Here is a 16,161-nt window from a genome sequence, read left to right as displayed (position 1 = left end):
ATAATAAAAATCAACGGGAATAGGCAAGAATTCTGGAGCAATCCCTTCAGCCACTATCCAAGCTGAGAATCTCTTCCATTTGATGGTACTTCAGAGTTTACAATTGATCTGACACTGCTAATATTCAGTCCAGTCTTTTCCCCAAGGAAGTCAACTGGTGTTTTGCTGTGGCAAGCCCTGACACTCTGGAGGAAGATTTCATGAGATACTATCAGACGCATTGCTGAATATGAGTCAAGACATGTTCTACCCACTACTTCCGTTTCATCCACTAATTTTTTAATTAGATTTTTTTTAAATTAGTCAATTTTGCATAGCAATTTTGCAGTTCTTTATCAGCTAATGCTGCTTATGGCTGGATTGTAACCACTGGATTGTACCTGACCTGGAAAGAAGTTGCCAAGTGCCTTCCTGCCAATTCTTTTTTTTTTTTGGGGGGGGGGGAGGGGCTGGCAGGTTGGGGCAGACTCGGGCATATTAATACTCAGCTTTAGCAATACTGGTGGTAATGCTGCAGAGAGGGATGAGGCCTGGGAGGGGATACCCGGCCCCTAGATCTGGCAGGGCCCAGCATGAGGTCATGGATGCGGGGCGGGGCCGGGCCCTCCTCACCCACTCAGCATCCCCTCAGGGTCAGGGAGCGATGGGTGGCCATCACTGGGAGAGGAGCTGACAGCTGATGCCCCAAAGCAGCCAGAGGCCATCGCCCCCTAGGCAGCAGCACAGGCTGGCCACGTGGTTTCCCAGGGCTTCCCACCGTCCTCCAGAAGGCGTGCGGGGCAGCAGGGCGAGCACCGAATCATCGCTCGAGCCGGGCGGACTCAGCCTTTCCCCCAGCGTGCATGCTCGGGAGTGCGCAGATGCTGCGGTGAGCGCCGACTCATCGCCCCTCAACGTTCCCGTTGGTGGGGAGAGCTGGGCGGGGGCCGCCCCCATGAACACCTAGGGGCGGGGCCGGGCTCCCATGGAGCGAGGTGGTGCTTCACCAACCAAAACAACAACAATCCCCAGCAGCCCCCGCGCCGCCGCCGCCGTCGCCAACACCGAGCGGAGCCTGACGGGGGAGCGAGGAGCCGCTGCCGCCATGAAGCTCCGGGTCCGGATGCATAAGCGGACGGCCCCGCTCGAGATGCAGGGGGCGGAGCCAACGCTGGGGGAGCTGCGCGCGCACCTGTGCCAGGCCCTGCTGCCCACTTGGGGCTACAGGTAGCGCAAGGAGAGGGGGAGGGGGACGCGGCCATCCCGAGGCCGGCAGGTAGCACCCGGCCAGTACCATGCAGTGCAGGGGGGCGGGGCCGTGCCCTGTGCCTCCGGCCCAGCCATCTTGCCCACTTGCTGCCCCCGGGGGCGGGGCTTCTCCTGAGGTGCCCGGTGTGTGGTGCTGCTGGGCGCCGCGCCCCCCCCCCCCGCGGGCAAGGGGCGAGGGTGACCGTCAGCGCAGCGGGCCCCAGGCCTGGCTGCAGCGTTTCCAGGCCTCGGGGGTTTATCCCGAGTCCCCTGGTTCCCGGGGAGCCCCGGGGGCGCTGGGCCGCCGCAGCTCGCGGGGCAGTCGCGCTCCTAGCCCGCCTGGCCGCGGAGAACAGCCCGGCAACAGGCGCAGCGCCTGCTAAGGGCACGAGCCCGCACAGCGGCCGGGCCCCGCCTGAACGGTTCGGACCCTCGCATGGTTTTGTGGGGCCTGGCTCATGAGTTTTGGGCACTTGGGGTTGGCAACGCTGGGGCCAGGCCTCGGGCCGCTACTACCCTGCCTGGGGGTTCCGCCATCCCTCGGCCGAGGCACAGGCTGGGAGATTACCCCGCTGCGGCGCCCGAGCTGTGGGCAATAGGATTGTACATGATCCAGAGCTGTCACTTGCGAACCGTTCGCCAAAAAAATCACGTGTCAGAAGTAAAAGAGGATAAAATGCCCCGTGTTTACTCATCGGATTCCTAGCTTTCGGTTTCATTTATCCCACAGCACCGAAATGAAATGAAAGAGGCAGTAGGGAGTTTGCAAAAAGTGAAAGTTATTCTCAAACACCCCTCTGAAATGCTCAACTCAGTTCTGATTGTACAACATTTATGGACCAAAATTGAACCTTTCCTCTGTGTGACACAAGCTAGAGTATGGTTGTATAGCCTTCTCCTAGAGGGGGCTCTGTGTGTCAGCAATCATGAAAAGATTTGTGTGTGAAAGGCTCGTGATTTTGTTTACAGGAGAATAAAAGCTATTGATGTTTAAAAATAAAAAATGAGCTTCTTCAACAGGCTAACGGCAACAAAATATTTGCATTTGTGTTTTCGTGTGTATATATTTCATATTCATTCTGAAGGATCCCAGAGTGCTTCACAAGCGGTATACACATGTGCTAGCAGCACGATGCATGCTGCACAACAGCATGGGGCGGGGGAACTTGTCCTAAGACAGTGGTTCTCAAACTTTTGTACTGGTGACCCCTTTCACCAAGCAAGCCTCTGAGTGCAACCCCCCCCTATAAATTAAAAAACACTTTTTAAGATATTTAACGCTGTTATAAATGCTGGAGGCAAAGCAGGGTTTGGGGTGGAGGCTGACAGCTCGTAACCCCCCATGTAATATCCTCGAGACCCCCTGAGGGGTCCCGACCCCCAGTTTGAGAACCCCTGTCCTAAGACATCAGGACAAACCATTAATCTTATTAAAATGTCATGGAATCTTTGTCTCTGGGAAGACTTTATTTTTCAAGGTCTTGCCCAAAGACCCTCACATTGAGCAAGCTAAAGGATATTTGCATAGAAATATTTTCAAGAATTAACTATTTTAAATATACTCTGCCCCAGTGATTCATTTAAAATCTTTGACCTAAAGCTGCTGAAGTTAGTGTTAGTTTTGGGGGCAATTGGCTGCTTCCTAGAATGTGTTTATAAGGTACATTGCAGACAGAGGCAGTTACCTGTTTTTCAGAGATGGAGGTTTAAACCTATCCAAGATTTCTAGGTTCTGTGATTTAGTTAGTTAAAACAAACATAACACAAAGAGAGAGAGGTTAAAAAAATCACTTTAACCTGTATCTTGGTTTTATACCGTGCCCATCGTTTATTTTCCCAGTGTTTCTTTGGGCATGTGACTAATCAGACCGGTACTTAGGTTTAACAAAGCCATTTAATAATCATACCATACATTTGTGTAATCTGAATGTATGACTTAAACTGATCCTACCAGACATGGCCTTGTGGTTTTTTCTATCTCTTTGCAGTTCTGATACCCAGTTTGCAATAACATTGAACAACAAAGATGCCCTCACTGGAGACCATGAGACCTTGGCTTCATATGGGATAGTTTCTGGAGATATGATATGTTTGTTACTGGATGAGTCCAATACAGCACCCATATTACCCCCATCCTTATCTTCACCTCCTCCCCCCCCACTCCAGAATAATCACGAACTGTCCACCTTGACCACCAGCCACAGTCAGGCCAACAGTCCAGAAAAAGAAAGGCAGAATGGGCCATGTGAAGACCATAAAGCTCAGACTGATGCTCAGAAGAGTGATGATATGGTAAGTACTTAAGGATTGAGATACACAGACCGGGAAACAAGAGGAGACAGCACATTAAGTGCTGGTTGCTAGACTTTATAATAGGGAGCATCCTTGAAGTATTATAGTTCTAGGTGCTTGCCTGGTGTATGGTCAATCACTTATCTGTCTATTACTGTCTCTGTTTATAAGCTATTAAGCCTTATGCATGTCAGAAACATTAAGTGGTTCTAAGGTGTTTCAAACTCCATTTGAGTCCTTTACAAATCTCTAGATTTTGCTAATCAGATTTCTGCAGAAACAGGGAGTTAGGAGTGAGTTCTTCTCCCACCTCCACAGTCTCCTTTTAAAAAGACACTTCTGATACTTGCCACAAGAGTATGTGGGTGTTCTCCCTTCTTCTCCCCTAAGCCCTCAACCAAGCCATTCTGAAATAATGTCCACTGGAGGAGAGAGCAATTTTGTAATCAGTTGAAATAGTGTCCATGGTTTAAAGAGTTTGTCATGAAGTGGAATATTCTGCAGGAACAGTTTCTTTTTAAGAAATGTGTCACTTTAGGATTGGTTCCAAAACACAAAACTATATTTTAAAACACAGAAATGTAGAGCATCTTGTTACAATCTTTGTGGCCACCAATGTAAAAACTTGAAAAATAAATCTTAATATAAATTAAGAGGTGAGGGAGGAAATCATATAATTATACTTATTTCATGTGTCTAAGATAAAATTTCTTTCTTCCTTCCAGTAGGCTTTCCTCCCAAAATTTAGGAAAAGGTGGAGAGCAAGTTTCCATGTACTCCTTTATGTGCCACAAAACTGAAGAAGTATAAAAATTTGAAAAACAGTTTAAATTGCTTCTTTTGAATTTTATCTCAGGCAGTTTTGAGGGGGCATTTAATCATACTATATGTTATAAAATCTGAATGTCTGACTTTAGGGCCATCTTAGTAGAAGAGAAAGTGTGGTGAGGCCACCAACCTTTGTGGTTTTTTTGGGGGGGGGGCACTCTTTTGAGAAGATCTAAGGGGCTGGGAATAATTTCATTTACAAAGAATCTTGGGCATTCTGGACCAGTCTTAGTCTTGTCATTTTTGGTCAGCTGCCTTGAATTTTGACAAATGGTGATGCCATACCGTGTAGAGTTGTGCCCCTGTAGCCTGCTGTAAGAATCTTCATGGTGCTTTAATACATTATTTATTTGTAGTACAGTAGTGCATGTAAGCCCATTGTAGATAGAACATTTATCACACATAATAGAAAGATGCTGCTCTGAAGAGCCTGTATTACAAATAGACAAAACAGACAAAAGTAGTAGTAGTCCCATTTTACAGATGGGAAACTGAGCACAGAGATTGACTTGGTGAAGATCACACAGGAAGTCTATGAGAGAGCCAAGAATTGAATCAAGTCCAGTGCCCTAACCCCAAGATATTCTATCTCTTCGAGGTTGCTTTGTGTTGTAGTGCAAGAAAGCCCCTCTTATATTTGAGAAAAGTTATCATTCAAAAGTAGTATCCTTCTGAGCTCTGCACAGCAATTCTGAGTGACTGACCAGTATGTACCCCCAAATCAGAGCTTCACAGCTGAAAGAAGACTGGAAAGGCTAGCAGGATTATCAAATCAATTCATGTAGGTATAAGTTTCTGAATGCCACCTTGTTTTTATTACTTTCCCTTTAAGGCAGGATCCAGCTTAGAGTTTGCTTCTGGGCTAGTCCCAGATGCCGTTGATCTGGAGGAGGGTACAGGTTCTTATCCTTCTGAGCCAATGCTGTGCAGTGAAGCTGTGGATGGGGAAGTGCCACACTCCTTGGAGACCCTCTACCATTCTGCTGAATGTACCAGTGCCAACGATGCCTTGATAGTTCTGGTACATCTTCTCATGATGGAGACAGGTTATGTACCACAGGTAAGTGCAAAACTGGAAGAGAAACCTCCCACTTAGTAGGAGAAAAATAGGAATATCTGGAATATTGTTCTTCATGTGTCTGTGCTTAAAGATCTTTCTTAAAACATTCTTAATATTAATTTTCTGCAGCCTGTGGCATGTACTGAATATATGGTGAATTGTGGTATAAAGGTTTTATTGATACGAGTTTAAGATGACTTGTATATTCACAAGCAGTGAAGCTAGAAGTATGTTAATGTGGCCATCCCAAGCTTATGCTGATAAAACCTTTATGCCACATTATACCACTAAGTAGTCTGTCTCTGTAGAGCAGACATATTAATTATTCTGTCACACACACATATTTGTTGGGATTTGAGTAGCTGTTAATGTTTTAATTTAGTTCTTCTCAGCCTTGGTCAGATTGTTCAGGAATGCAGTGTTATTTATCTTTTCATTTACTGTCAGGGGACTGAAGCAAAGGCAGTATCTATGCCTGAGAAATGGAGAAGTGGAGGCGTTTATAAACTGCTGTACACTCATCCCCTCTGTGAAGATGGCTCTGCTGCTCTGACCTGTGTGCCTTTGGGAGATCTTATTGTCATTAATGGTAACTGTGCCAGGCATTAGACATATCTCTGGGATCTGCCTTTTTTTTTCTTTTTTACCCCATATATATATATATATATATATATTGTTGTTATATGAAGCTACTTCATCCTTTTCCCCTCTGGAATCACCCTCTCTCTCCCTCCCTCCCGGCTTTCTCTTTGTGGTGCTACATCCCAGCTACCATTTTCCAGCAAGGGAAGATGGGACTAGACTTCCTTTGAAGCTTTAGCTTAATCAATTGAGCAAGAAAAGGTGCTCCCTCCTGGTTCTGAATGTGCTTGGCTCCTTCTTGCCTAGGTGGTGATCCCAGGTCTCCCACCTATCAATACAGAGCAATACCCATGGCTACTGAGCCAGCTCAAGTGTTCACTTTTGATTAGCATGTTGGCAAACCTGTGTGTTCCTTCTTTCGACTCATGGGAACTTGTGAAGTACGATGCAAGGTGTTAAAATAGATGTAATGGGATTAGCAGTATTACCGATATGTCTTTTTTGTATCACATGCTATTTGTAAAGGTCACAGACAAGTTCCAGACTTATTTTGCTGATTCAGCAAGCAGTCACTTTAGCAACATCCCTAAGCTTCATTCCACATTTTCAGTTCACCAGAACTATTAATTCCAGAAAATTAGTGCCATTTCTTTCTCTTAAAATGATTTCCAGGTTATTTGGAGTATTTTTTGTCCTAATTTACTCATCATTTTGGACACTTCCACATTTTGCAGAGGCAGTGTTACTTCTGGGCTTGATTCTAACCTCAGATAGAGAAATGTGCACTTCAATGGAAAGTACATATACATTTAAAAAAATCCAAGACAGCATGCATAAGCACTTAGGCTCTCTCAGGATATGTGATGAAGCATGTCTCACTGTCCAGGATTTAAATCTAATCCTTTGGCCAAGTCAGGGGAATTGCTCGCTTGAATTTATGATGCAGAGGGGCAGTGCACTGACTACCTTGTGTACAGTGTTCAGCTAGTGAACAGGAGCAAAGACTCCTTGCTACAGTTGATTTAATGACCTTGTTAGAAATAATGGTTCATGGTGTATCACTGCCACCTCTTACCTTTGTTATGACTATTTCAACTGATAAACTGCTGTAGGTAACTGATCTTTCTCTCCTCTATGCTATTTTGCATATATTTATTTTTTGAGGCGGTAAAATGGGTTTAGCTATCTGCTTATCAGAATTGTATGTGTCCAGTTCCTCTCCCCCCTTCCCAGGAAGGAGAATGGGAGAAGGAAAACTAAAGTATTTCCAAGGATAAGGTAGTAATGAGATGGTCTCTGTAGCCTCTCAACATGTTCATTTCTTTCTTTCGCATTTGCAGCAACATTAAAAATCAACAACGAGATTAAAAGTGTGAAGAGACTGCAGCTGTTGCCAACATCCTTCACTTGCTTTCAAGAATCAGGTATTTAGAATGCGGCTCTTTAGAAAACAGCCAGCCTGAAAAGTGAGGGAGGGGACTAACATAGACAGCAAACGTTTGACAGAGAGGCCCGAGATGCCAAAGGTGGTGATAAGAGAAGGTGGGTGACCACCAGTTCATGAAGCAGCTAGCCGTGAGGAAAAAGGAATACAGAAGGGTGGCCACTAAGTAGAATTTTGCTGTTAAGATTACTTGAATTTCCTAGATTAGCTATGTAAGTGAAGAACTGAGGCCATGAGGCCTCTTCTGGATTATATCCCTTTTTCATGGGGCTTCTAACTAAATATATGGATGTATATAGGTGTTTCTAAGGCAGCAATGGTGAACCATCCAGGACTCATTGGTTTTGTTTTCTCTTTTTGTGGGAATTGGGAGTTCAGTGTGGCTAACGTCAGCTCTGTCTTTATGGTATTGCAATTATTGTAAATGTTGTTCCTGTTAGAAAGTGTGTGCTGACCATTTAGATGAGTCCAGGATGCCAAAATTAGGGAAACATCCAATGCAAAAGATCTGGATTTTACATTAGCACAGGTCTGACTCTGTTTTGTACTCTAAAGTACACATGACTGCTTTGTTGCCAGTAGCTGTGCTTCACTGTACTGCATCCTGGGTAGTCCCAGATCCTGGGACTTTATTGAAAAGGCTACAGACGGATAGCTAAACAGTGAAGTGTATCCAAGATCATAGCAGCACCTTTTTCTTTTGTTGCTGCAATGAGAGAATGGGCAACCATTCCTGTCAGCCCCTCATTAGTCAGGTTAACAATTCAAGCATATATGCCTGCTCTGTGGCTAAAATCTGGCAAAAGTGTTAAGAGTCTAAGCAAATTTCATTTGAAAAACTCTTGGTGTCTCTAAATGCAAAAGGATAACACTTGGCTACTTATGAATATGTGCTATGGACTTGGTCCATTACATTATTACTGTGGTGGCAACACTTCTTAATTACTGACCTGGTCCTCCGGATTGTGATCTGCTAAGAAACTTTTAAGTCTTGATAGCACTATGGAGTGGTTTTTTGTTTTTGTTTTTAAAACTGATTAAATATTTAAATGTCTGATTTTTGGATTGTTGGAGATGATTTAAAGGAGAAAAATACGTAGTTACAAAAGAGTCTGTATTCAATCTCAGAAATGCAAGGAACTCCCAACTGAAGGCTGAAACTCCATCCTTTTCGAAAACTATTCTACTGGCTCTCTATGAGCTGAGGGGTGAAAACATTACCTAACACAGAGGGTATCTGATCCTTGATTGAGGTTCCATCGCACTACTGTAATGGAAACAATAATACATCAGCCAGGATTCTTAGCTTTGTTTCTTTCACCCCGCTATAGATTTGGTCAGGTTTCAGTGCCTGTTCTCTTATTCTGGTCCATCCCAAATAAAGTATTTTACTTAGTTTTCATTTTTCATATGAAGGAAACAACATTCATGAACTGTAGAGTTCTGTTTGTACACAAAATGTAACCCATAAACCTCTCCGCCTTGTATGTTGCATAACAACTTGTTGAAGTTAAACTCTGTCTTCTTCTTTCGATAGAAGAAAATGTTGGAGGGGTATACAAAGATCTTCAGAAACTATCCCGCCTCTTTAAAGACCAGCTGGTGTACCCTCTTCTGGCTGCTGCCCGACAAGGTAACATCAGTAAAAGGAACTGGTATGTTATCAGTTGGGATCTGTCCAAAGGCTTACATAGAAAGAGTTATGAAAAACCTAAGTGCTGGCTACATAGAGAGTAAGAATAAATATTCCTAGTTCTAAAGATATTAAATTAGTCATCTTCTAATTTTAGAAATGTTAATAAAACTGTTAAAAATCTGAAATTGCTTATGTAGTTCAAATTAAATAGAACATTTGGGTTTCACTTAATGGGCTGAAGAGTTATGCCACTGCTGATACAGCTGGAAAGACTGTTTCCCATGGTGATGATGACAAAGTAGCAATCAGGCTTAAAGTGCTGAATTCCTTGGCTGAAGTTCTGTTCTGTCTATTTGTTCCTTTGTCAGGCTGGGGAAAAGCTGTGCAGTATTACATCTTGTGTGGGATGACATGCTTACTAGTTGGTTACTGAGATGTTGGAAGGAATGGTGTGAAGCAACCCAGCTTGGTGATTTGCGTGGCAATAGTAAAGCATAGTTTGTTTATACAGGAATTGCGAGACTAAATCTCAGCCTCACAATCCGAAGACAAACTCAATGATAAATTCTTTCTCTTGGAGTATTTTTTGGATTTTGTTGCGTTTTCATGGGATTAGAGGTTCTTTGTTGAACGTGGTTTATTTGGATTACTGGAATTGGACAAATATTGCCTTTACCTTTCCAACCTCTTGCTCGGTTTTGTAGTCTGTGAAACATGAGTAGTTCCTTACGGCATCTTAAGTTTATGAGGGACAATAGTGTGGAGCATAGCCAGTACTATAATATTCATATTTTGTCTACTTCACATATGTGCAGAAAGTGTCTCTCTCCAATCTGTCATAGTAAGTCTCATCATAGCACTTCCAGAGTTAAGTAATGCAACTGAAAGCTCCATGGGAAATTACTTCAGGGAAAATGTTTCCAAACCAGGAAATGACCCCTTGATGATGGGAATGACACTCAATTATTGCAAATAATGCTGCTTTCTCCCCATCTCCCATTCTAGCTCTGAATCTGCCAGATGTGTTTGGCTTGGTAGTCCTTCCTCTAGAACTGAAGCTACGGATTTTCCGACTTCTGGACATCCGCTCACTCCTCTCTCTGTCTGCTGTCTGCCGGGACCTCTACACAGCTTCCAATGACCAGCTTTTATGGAGATTTATGTACCTGCGGGACTTCCGAGGTGATTCCCACATGCACCCTTTCTCCCTAATTGGTCTGCCACCTAAGGTCCCTTCAGTGGTTTGAGCATTGGCCTGCTAAACCCAGGGTTGTGAGTTCAATCCTTGAGGGGGCCACTTAGGGATCTGGGGCAAAAATCAGTACTTGGTCCTGCTAGTGAAGGCAGGGGGCTGGACTCGATGACCTTTCAGGGTCCCTTCCAGTTCTAGGAGATGGGTATATCTCCATATATTATTATTAATATCATTATTATAAGATGAGTTTGACAAGAGGCTTCCTCAGCTACATCTGTTCCTAAAAATGGAGAGTAAATTTATTAATTAATCATTATATTGGCTAGTTGAAAGCGTAATACTGGCAGATGCTTCCTTCAGTGATTCTTAGATTGTGGGCAACTGATAATCTGCCAAACACTTGCTAGTGGTCCACAGAGAGCTGGCCCATCACCTGATGCTGAGTCGCCTACTTTTCAGCTGTTTCTATAAACACTCAGGCTCCTTATTGCAAATCTGGGGAGAGGAAAAAATCTTTGCCAGTGTCCCTCAAGAGAAGTTCTTTAGGAAACTAAGCAGTCATGGGTTGAAAGGTAAAGTGCTGTCACACACAGACACTGGCAGTGACAATATTTCTAGGGTTTCTGTAGTTGATGAATAGATACAGGAGCTTGAAATTTGGTGTGAAGCAGAGAGAATGAATAGATTGAATGGTTCCTGGCAGTACATCTTCTAGGAGTCCTGATGTCTCAGTTTAAGAATACTGACTTTATATATACAAAGGTGCTTAGGATATGATTACCTACCTTATTTGTAAACCCTGCGAAAACTATCTACTTATGCATCTCGGTATGAATGTGATTTTTTTTTTTTAAATGCTTATTTAATTTTTGCCCCTTCACAGATCAAACTTCTAGGCCTCGTGACACAGACTGGAAAGAGGTATGTGGGTACTGTATATGTTCTATTTGGGATAAATCTCCATGGCTTGTTTAAGAATGAGTGGCAGGCTTGGAGATTAAGTGGGAGCAGAGATTAGGTTCTAAAATGCAGGGAACTGAGATCTTCATATGCACATCATGTTCAGCCCACTCAGGAGAAAATGCATTGCATCACTCCTAGTGCCCTCCTTGGCCACATCCTGGAATAGATTTGAGGATCTCTGCAGGGAGCTTTATGCAGTCCTTGGCAGGAAGGAGAGTTGCTGTTTTAGATCTTGAGACTGGCAAGACAGAATCTCAGCAGTGTTCTAGAACAGTGTGACTGAATCTCAGATACCAGGGCCTGTTTGAAGACGTTACTATCAATTCTGAAATGACCTCTTCAGCTAGAGAAGTAGTAACCTGTAGTGATTAGAGCAAGAGACTAGGGGTCACTGACTTGCTGTGGCACATTGGACAAGTAACTTAACTGCTCACTATCTCAGTTTTCCTGTCTAAAATGTGTATAATGGCACAAACTTTACTTTTCACCCAAGGATCTTAAAATATGATTCATGTAATTGTATGTAACCCTTTGTGGGGATAAGGGAAATTAGCCCTGTCTCTATTGTATTTCATTTCTAAGGTGGCTCTTTGACGATTTTAGGCAAATATTTAGATTCCAAAGCAGCCATAAACCACACAAAATTAAGTGCCAAATTTGTCCTTGGTGTAACCTTGACAATTTCAGTGGAATTAAACCAGGGATAAATTTGGCCATAGAGGTTTAAAGTAAATCCAAGAAATCAGTATTGTTTGGGTTCTAATTCAATGGGAATCCAAAAAGAGAGAGACCAACCAAGTCAGAGCCCTTTCCACAGAAAAGTCTGATGCTCAGAAGGATGGTCTGAGTCTGCTGAATCAGGACAGTCCTGCTGTGATTTGAATACGGATAGCTGCATCATTAATGTGCATATTGTAAATAACTGATAGAACATGGAGGGAGCCCTCCCTTGCCCTCTACGCCTGTAACAAGTGTGTGAAGGAAATCCAATGTGGGTGAAGCTAGAACAATGAGCACTACTCGAATTTTAAACTCCATTTTGTTTCTTTTCTGCAGCTGTACAAGAAGAAACTAAAGCAGAAGAAGGAAAACCTGAGATGGAGGCACATGATGTTCCTGCCCCCACCTCCTCATCCCATTCCATTTCATCCCAGCCCATTCTATCCAAACCCCTTCCCTCCCAACCCATTCTCTCCTAACTCCATCTACCCCCCAATGATCATTGGTGGAGAATATGATGAGAGACCAACTCTTCCATATGTTGGAGACCCAATTAACTCGCTCATTCCTGGCCCAGGGGAGGCGCCAGGCCGGTTTCCTCCATTCAGACCACATTATGATCCGATTGGTTCTCTGCCAGGGCCAAATCCAACGCTGCCAGGGCGAGCTGGTCCCAATGACAGATTTCCCGCCAGACCCAGCCGAGGCCGCCCAATTGACATCCGCCGTTCATTCATCTGACTGCCACCTCTTCCTTTAATGGGTTTCTAAATTTTAATTCCTGAGCTTGCTTTCTAACTGCAGGAGATCACATCAGGGCACTAACATCAGCCTTCCCTTCTGATTATGGTGAGAATTCATGGGCACAAGGGTATCTTGACCACAAGGTATGGATTCACTTAAGCTCTGTGGAAGTGATAATGCTGCACCACCTAGAATTCAGTGCTATTTCCAAAGGAGCTCTGACTTGAAAGTTTGTGCTACTGTTTTTTCCCCTCTCTAATCATCTGTGAAGTGCTACTTAGAGAGCAGAAGGTTGTTGGCCTGATATTTGCTGCATCAGATAAAGAGCACTTTAAGCACAAATACTATGCTAGTCTGACTTCTTGTTATCTGAGTGATTGAATTAAGTGCTCGGGATATATGATGGCTTCTATAATCCACCTGCCTTAAAGCCTTTCTCAATAAGGGAACCCTTCTCTTCCAACACTGTGTATAAGATGCTAGAACTGGTGTTTACAGGATACATTTGAGTGTCTGAAGTGTTCCTAAAGTTGATCAATTACTTTCTCTTCACTGTTTTTTTTTTTAATTACTTAAAAAGCAATTTTCGTGTAGGACTCAATGCACAAAGAATACAGGGCTATTTCTTTACTGCAGAAATAATATCACAAAACAGTTCATCTTACAAACAGCTGAATAAAAACATGCTACAGTTCAATCCAAAAGTCTGAACAAAAGCACAAGCAAAATGCAACGACCTGCAGCAAAACTTACAAAGTGCATCTGTCTCCCTCCTTCTTTAGACTGTTTGGTTTTGCATATAGTGGGTAAAGGCATTTTTGTGTGTTTAAAAACAGAGCAAAAATAAACCTTTCCCAGCTGGCTAAGCTACCTAGTACAGTAAAATAGGGTCACCTGGTGTTGTGCAGTGAAGACAAGATCGCAGCAGGAGTCCCTGAGTGACTTCCCACATGACTGGTATGTGATCCCATTACTGCAGGATGATATATCTTTCAGGCAAGTAACACATCTCAGCATGTGTTATCAGCGCTGTTAATATATTCCCATTTTAATTAAGGAAGCAGCTAATGGGACCATAGCCAAAGCATCCTAACAGATCATTCCATGAACATACATCGTTATTGAGTCTGGGACTACCTCTGGCCTAGTTAAAAGAAAATGGCAGTAATTAGTTATAAAGGGGATCTTTACTAAAGAATATGTTTGTTTAATGAATTTTCCAAACTTTTTTGAGTTTTCAGTATCTCTGCAAGTCTGAATAGTGCTAATAACTCTCAATGACAGCTGCTATTTTACTGATATTTCCCTGTCTCATGTTATAGTTGAGACAAAGGAAATTAAGAGTGGCTTTTCCTGTCTTTCACTATCAAAGCAGCAGCTTTCTGTTAATTGTTATGTGATTTAAGGTCAGATTTTCAGTGGCACATCTGCCCATCTAGTTTGAAATCCTGATGCTACTGAAGACAATGGGAGATCTGCCATTTATTTTAATGAGCCAGAATTTAATCCATTTTGCTGGCACAAATGGTCCCTGCATTCTTTGTGTTCATGCAGTTAATTGCTAGTGCAAATCTGCATTTGGATAGCTGTACACCTGACTAAGAATGTAGTAGCAGAATGTAGGGACACAATTTTCCCTTTAGAAAGCGAGGCTGCCCTTAATCTTTATTGTTTACTTGTAGTGGGTAGAATGCCTCATTCCATTTTAGTTTTCCTCTAAGCAGAAATAGGCGTATGTTTAGGTCTCAGAGCTAACAAATGATGATTGACATTCCATAGGTTTATAAACAGAAAAAAGGGAATTCAGGCTCTGTTGGTGTTGTGCCATGATGAGCACTTTAGAAATGCACCCATAATATTACAAGCAACCACATGTGAGTTTAATGCCGTGTTTATTTTAAAATTATTTATACTCTTCCCTTTACCCCTTCTCTAAATAGCTCAGGAAAAGAGATTTGTGTGTGTGTTACGCTGATAAGTTAATTAGTGGGGACAGTTCCTGGCTTTACAGTGTCGGAGCCTGAAGTGTATTTTTTCTACAGGCTTCTCCATGTTGCCTCCATCCGCCAGGGTGTCCCAATCCTACTCTAGGGCAGAGAGGGGATCTGTCCATATCCAATCTGAACTATTGTCTCTGTTTGGCAGATTGCCACCAAAGGTGCCAGTTATACTGGTGGTGGTAGTGATGTGTATGCTTTGTTCACAAGGAAGGGAATTGAAATGACCTGTTTATAACATGAAGCTAGTCGTTACCATTGCTCGTGGCTCTCTTGTGCTGGATTTAAAACAGTGTGACCTAGAGCACAAGAATCTAACTTTTTTTTCCTGAGCCTTCCAATTCCAAAGAATTGTTTTTTACGTTTTTATAACCGAACATGACCGTATAATAAGAATACAAACTTGCCACAGACAAATGCATATGTAATTAGATATAGTGGAGAGGAACAGTGCAACGTTGGCTTTGGGATGCCCGCTTATCATGTCAGGCTTCCAGTTCTAAAAGAGGGCAATAGGATCGCCACTCTTCATGCAATTCTCCAAAAGTGAAACCAAAAGAAATCAAAGGTCTGGAGCCCCCTATCTTACTCGCCGCAATCCCCTATTTGCAATACCTCTAGGGCTGCGGCTAATGGACGCTCGGGAATGACATGGTAAATGGGTTTTCTTTCTTTTTTCAAATTTAAGCTTACTGGAATGCAAAGCCTGACAATATGCAAATGGAGTGAGCAGGATACAGTAGGCAGCAGCACTGAGGCTCTATCTATGGTGGATAAAGGGAAGAAAGGAGAGCAGTGGTTCCCAGGGCAGGCTTACGGTTCTCTAATCCCTGGCATTACACTGGAGTTTTAATTGCATTGGAATGTAAACCATATTAATGATCTTTCAGGTCCAGGTGCACTGGTTAGGCTGAGAAACTGTCTATTTACAAACATTTCTGCTGCTGTCATACACAATAATATATTCACTCTTTTCATCTGTAGGCAAGCTGCATGAAAACAGAATTGCTGTGTATTTGTAATTCATCAGTTCCTGTTCTTATAAGCTCTGCAAGTCCCTCTTTTCCCAAAAGCTTCCATATGTGTCACTCATCTTCAGACTCTGGAGTGAGCCACCTGCCTTCCTCTCTGCTGTTTATTGTAACAGAATCTAGTAGCAAACACTACCCCATGGACAGTATATTGTTTTCCCATGATATCCTGTCTGATGCTGTTACTTCCACAGCACCTAATTCTTGCGCTGCATACAGCATTATTGACTCTAGTTGAAGAATGAGCAGCAAACTGCAGTAACTTGAAGGAGACTGTGTTGGTTGACCAAGCCAAAGGCCTAAAAGAATGTATAAGATAAAGTACATCCACATCCTACTTCCTTCCTATTAGTTGCTTTTTCTGCTACACTCCTCTCTTTCAGCCCCTTGACATGTAAGTTACACCCACTAAACCCCACTCTTGTGTGACTTTGAACAAGTT

At 43.1% G+C, this 16,161-nt stretch overlaps 1 protein-coding gene across 1 annotated transcript; it reads left to right on the top strand.

Annotated features, from left to right (window-relative positions):
• Positions 1-962: 962 nt before the first annotated feature.
• Positions 963-13,033, top strand: FBXO7 (F-box protein 7). The gene is made up of 9 exons (XM_024212950.3): positions 963-1,206; positions 3,216-3,519; positions 5,180-5,407; positions 5,855-5,996; positions 7,330-7,413; positions 8,971-9,066; positions 10,075-10,251; positions 11,148-11,185; positions 12,284-13,033. Exons 1-9 carry the CDS (start codon positions 965-967, stop codon positions 12,686-12,688), a joined length of 1,716 nt encoding a protein of 571 aa, XP_024068718.2. The 5' UTR covers positions 963-964; the 3' UTR covers positions 12,689-13,033.
• The last annotated feature ends 3,128 nt before the right edge of the window (positions 13,034-16,161 follow it).

Source organism: Terrapene carolina, unplaced genomic scaffold (genome assembly GCF_002925995.2).
Source record: "Terrapene carolina triunguis isolate 2854851 unplaced genomic scaffold, T_m_triunguis-2.0 Scaffold247, whole genome shotgun sequence".
Taxonomy (NCBI): Eukaryota; Metazoa; Chordata; order Testudines; family Emydidae; genus Terrapene; species Terrapene triunguis.
This window is presented reverse-complemented; position numbering and strand designations above follow the sequence as displayed.

Coding starts and splice junctions, on each gene's coding strand:
- FBXO7 (XM_024212950.3), top strand. CDS start 965: ATGGAGCGAGGTGGTGCTTCACCAACCAAAACAACAACAATCCCCAGC. Junction 1,207..3,215: donor CTGCCCACTTGGGGCTACAG/GTAGCGCAAGGA, acceptor ATCTCTTTGCAG/TTCTGATACCCAGTTTGCAA. Junction 5,408..5,854: donor AGACAGGTTATGTACCACAG/GTAAGTGCAAAA, acceptor ATTTACTGTCAG/GGGACTGAAGCAAAGGCAGT.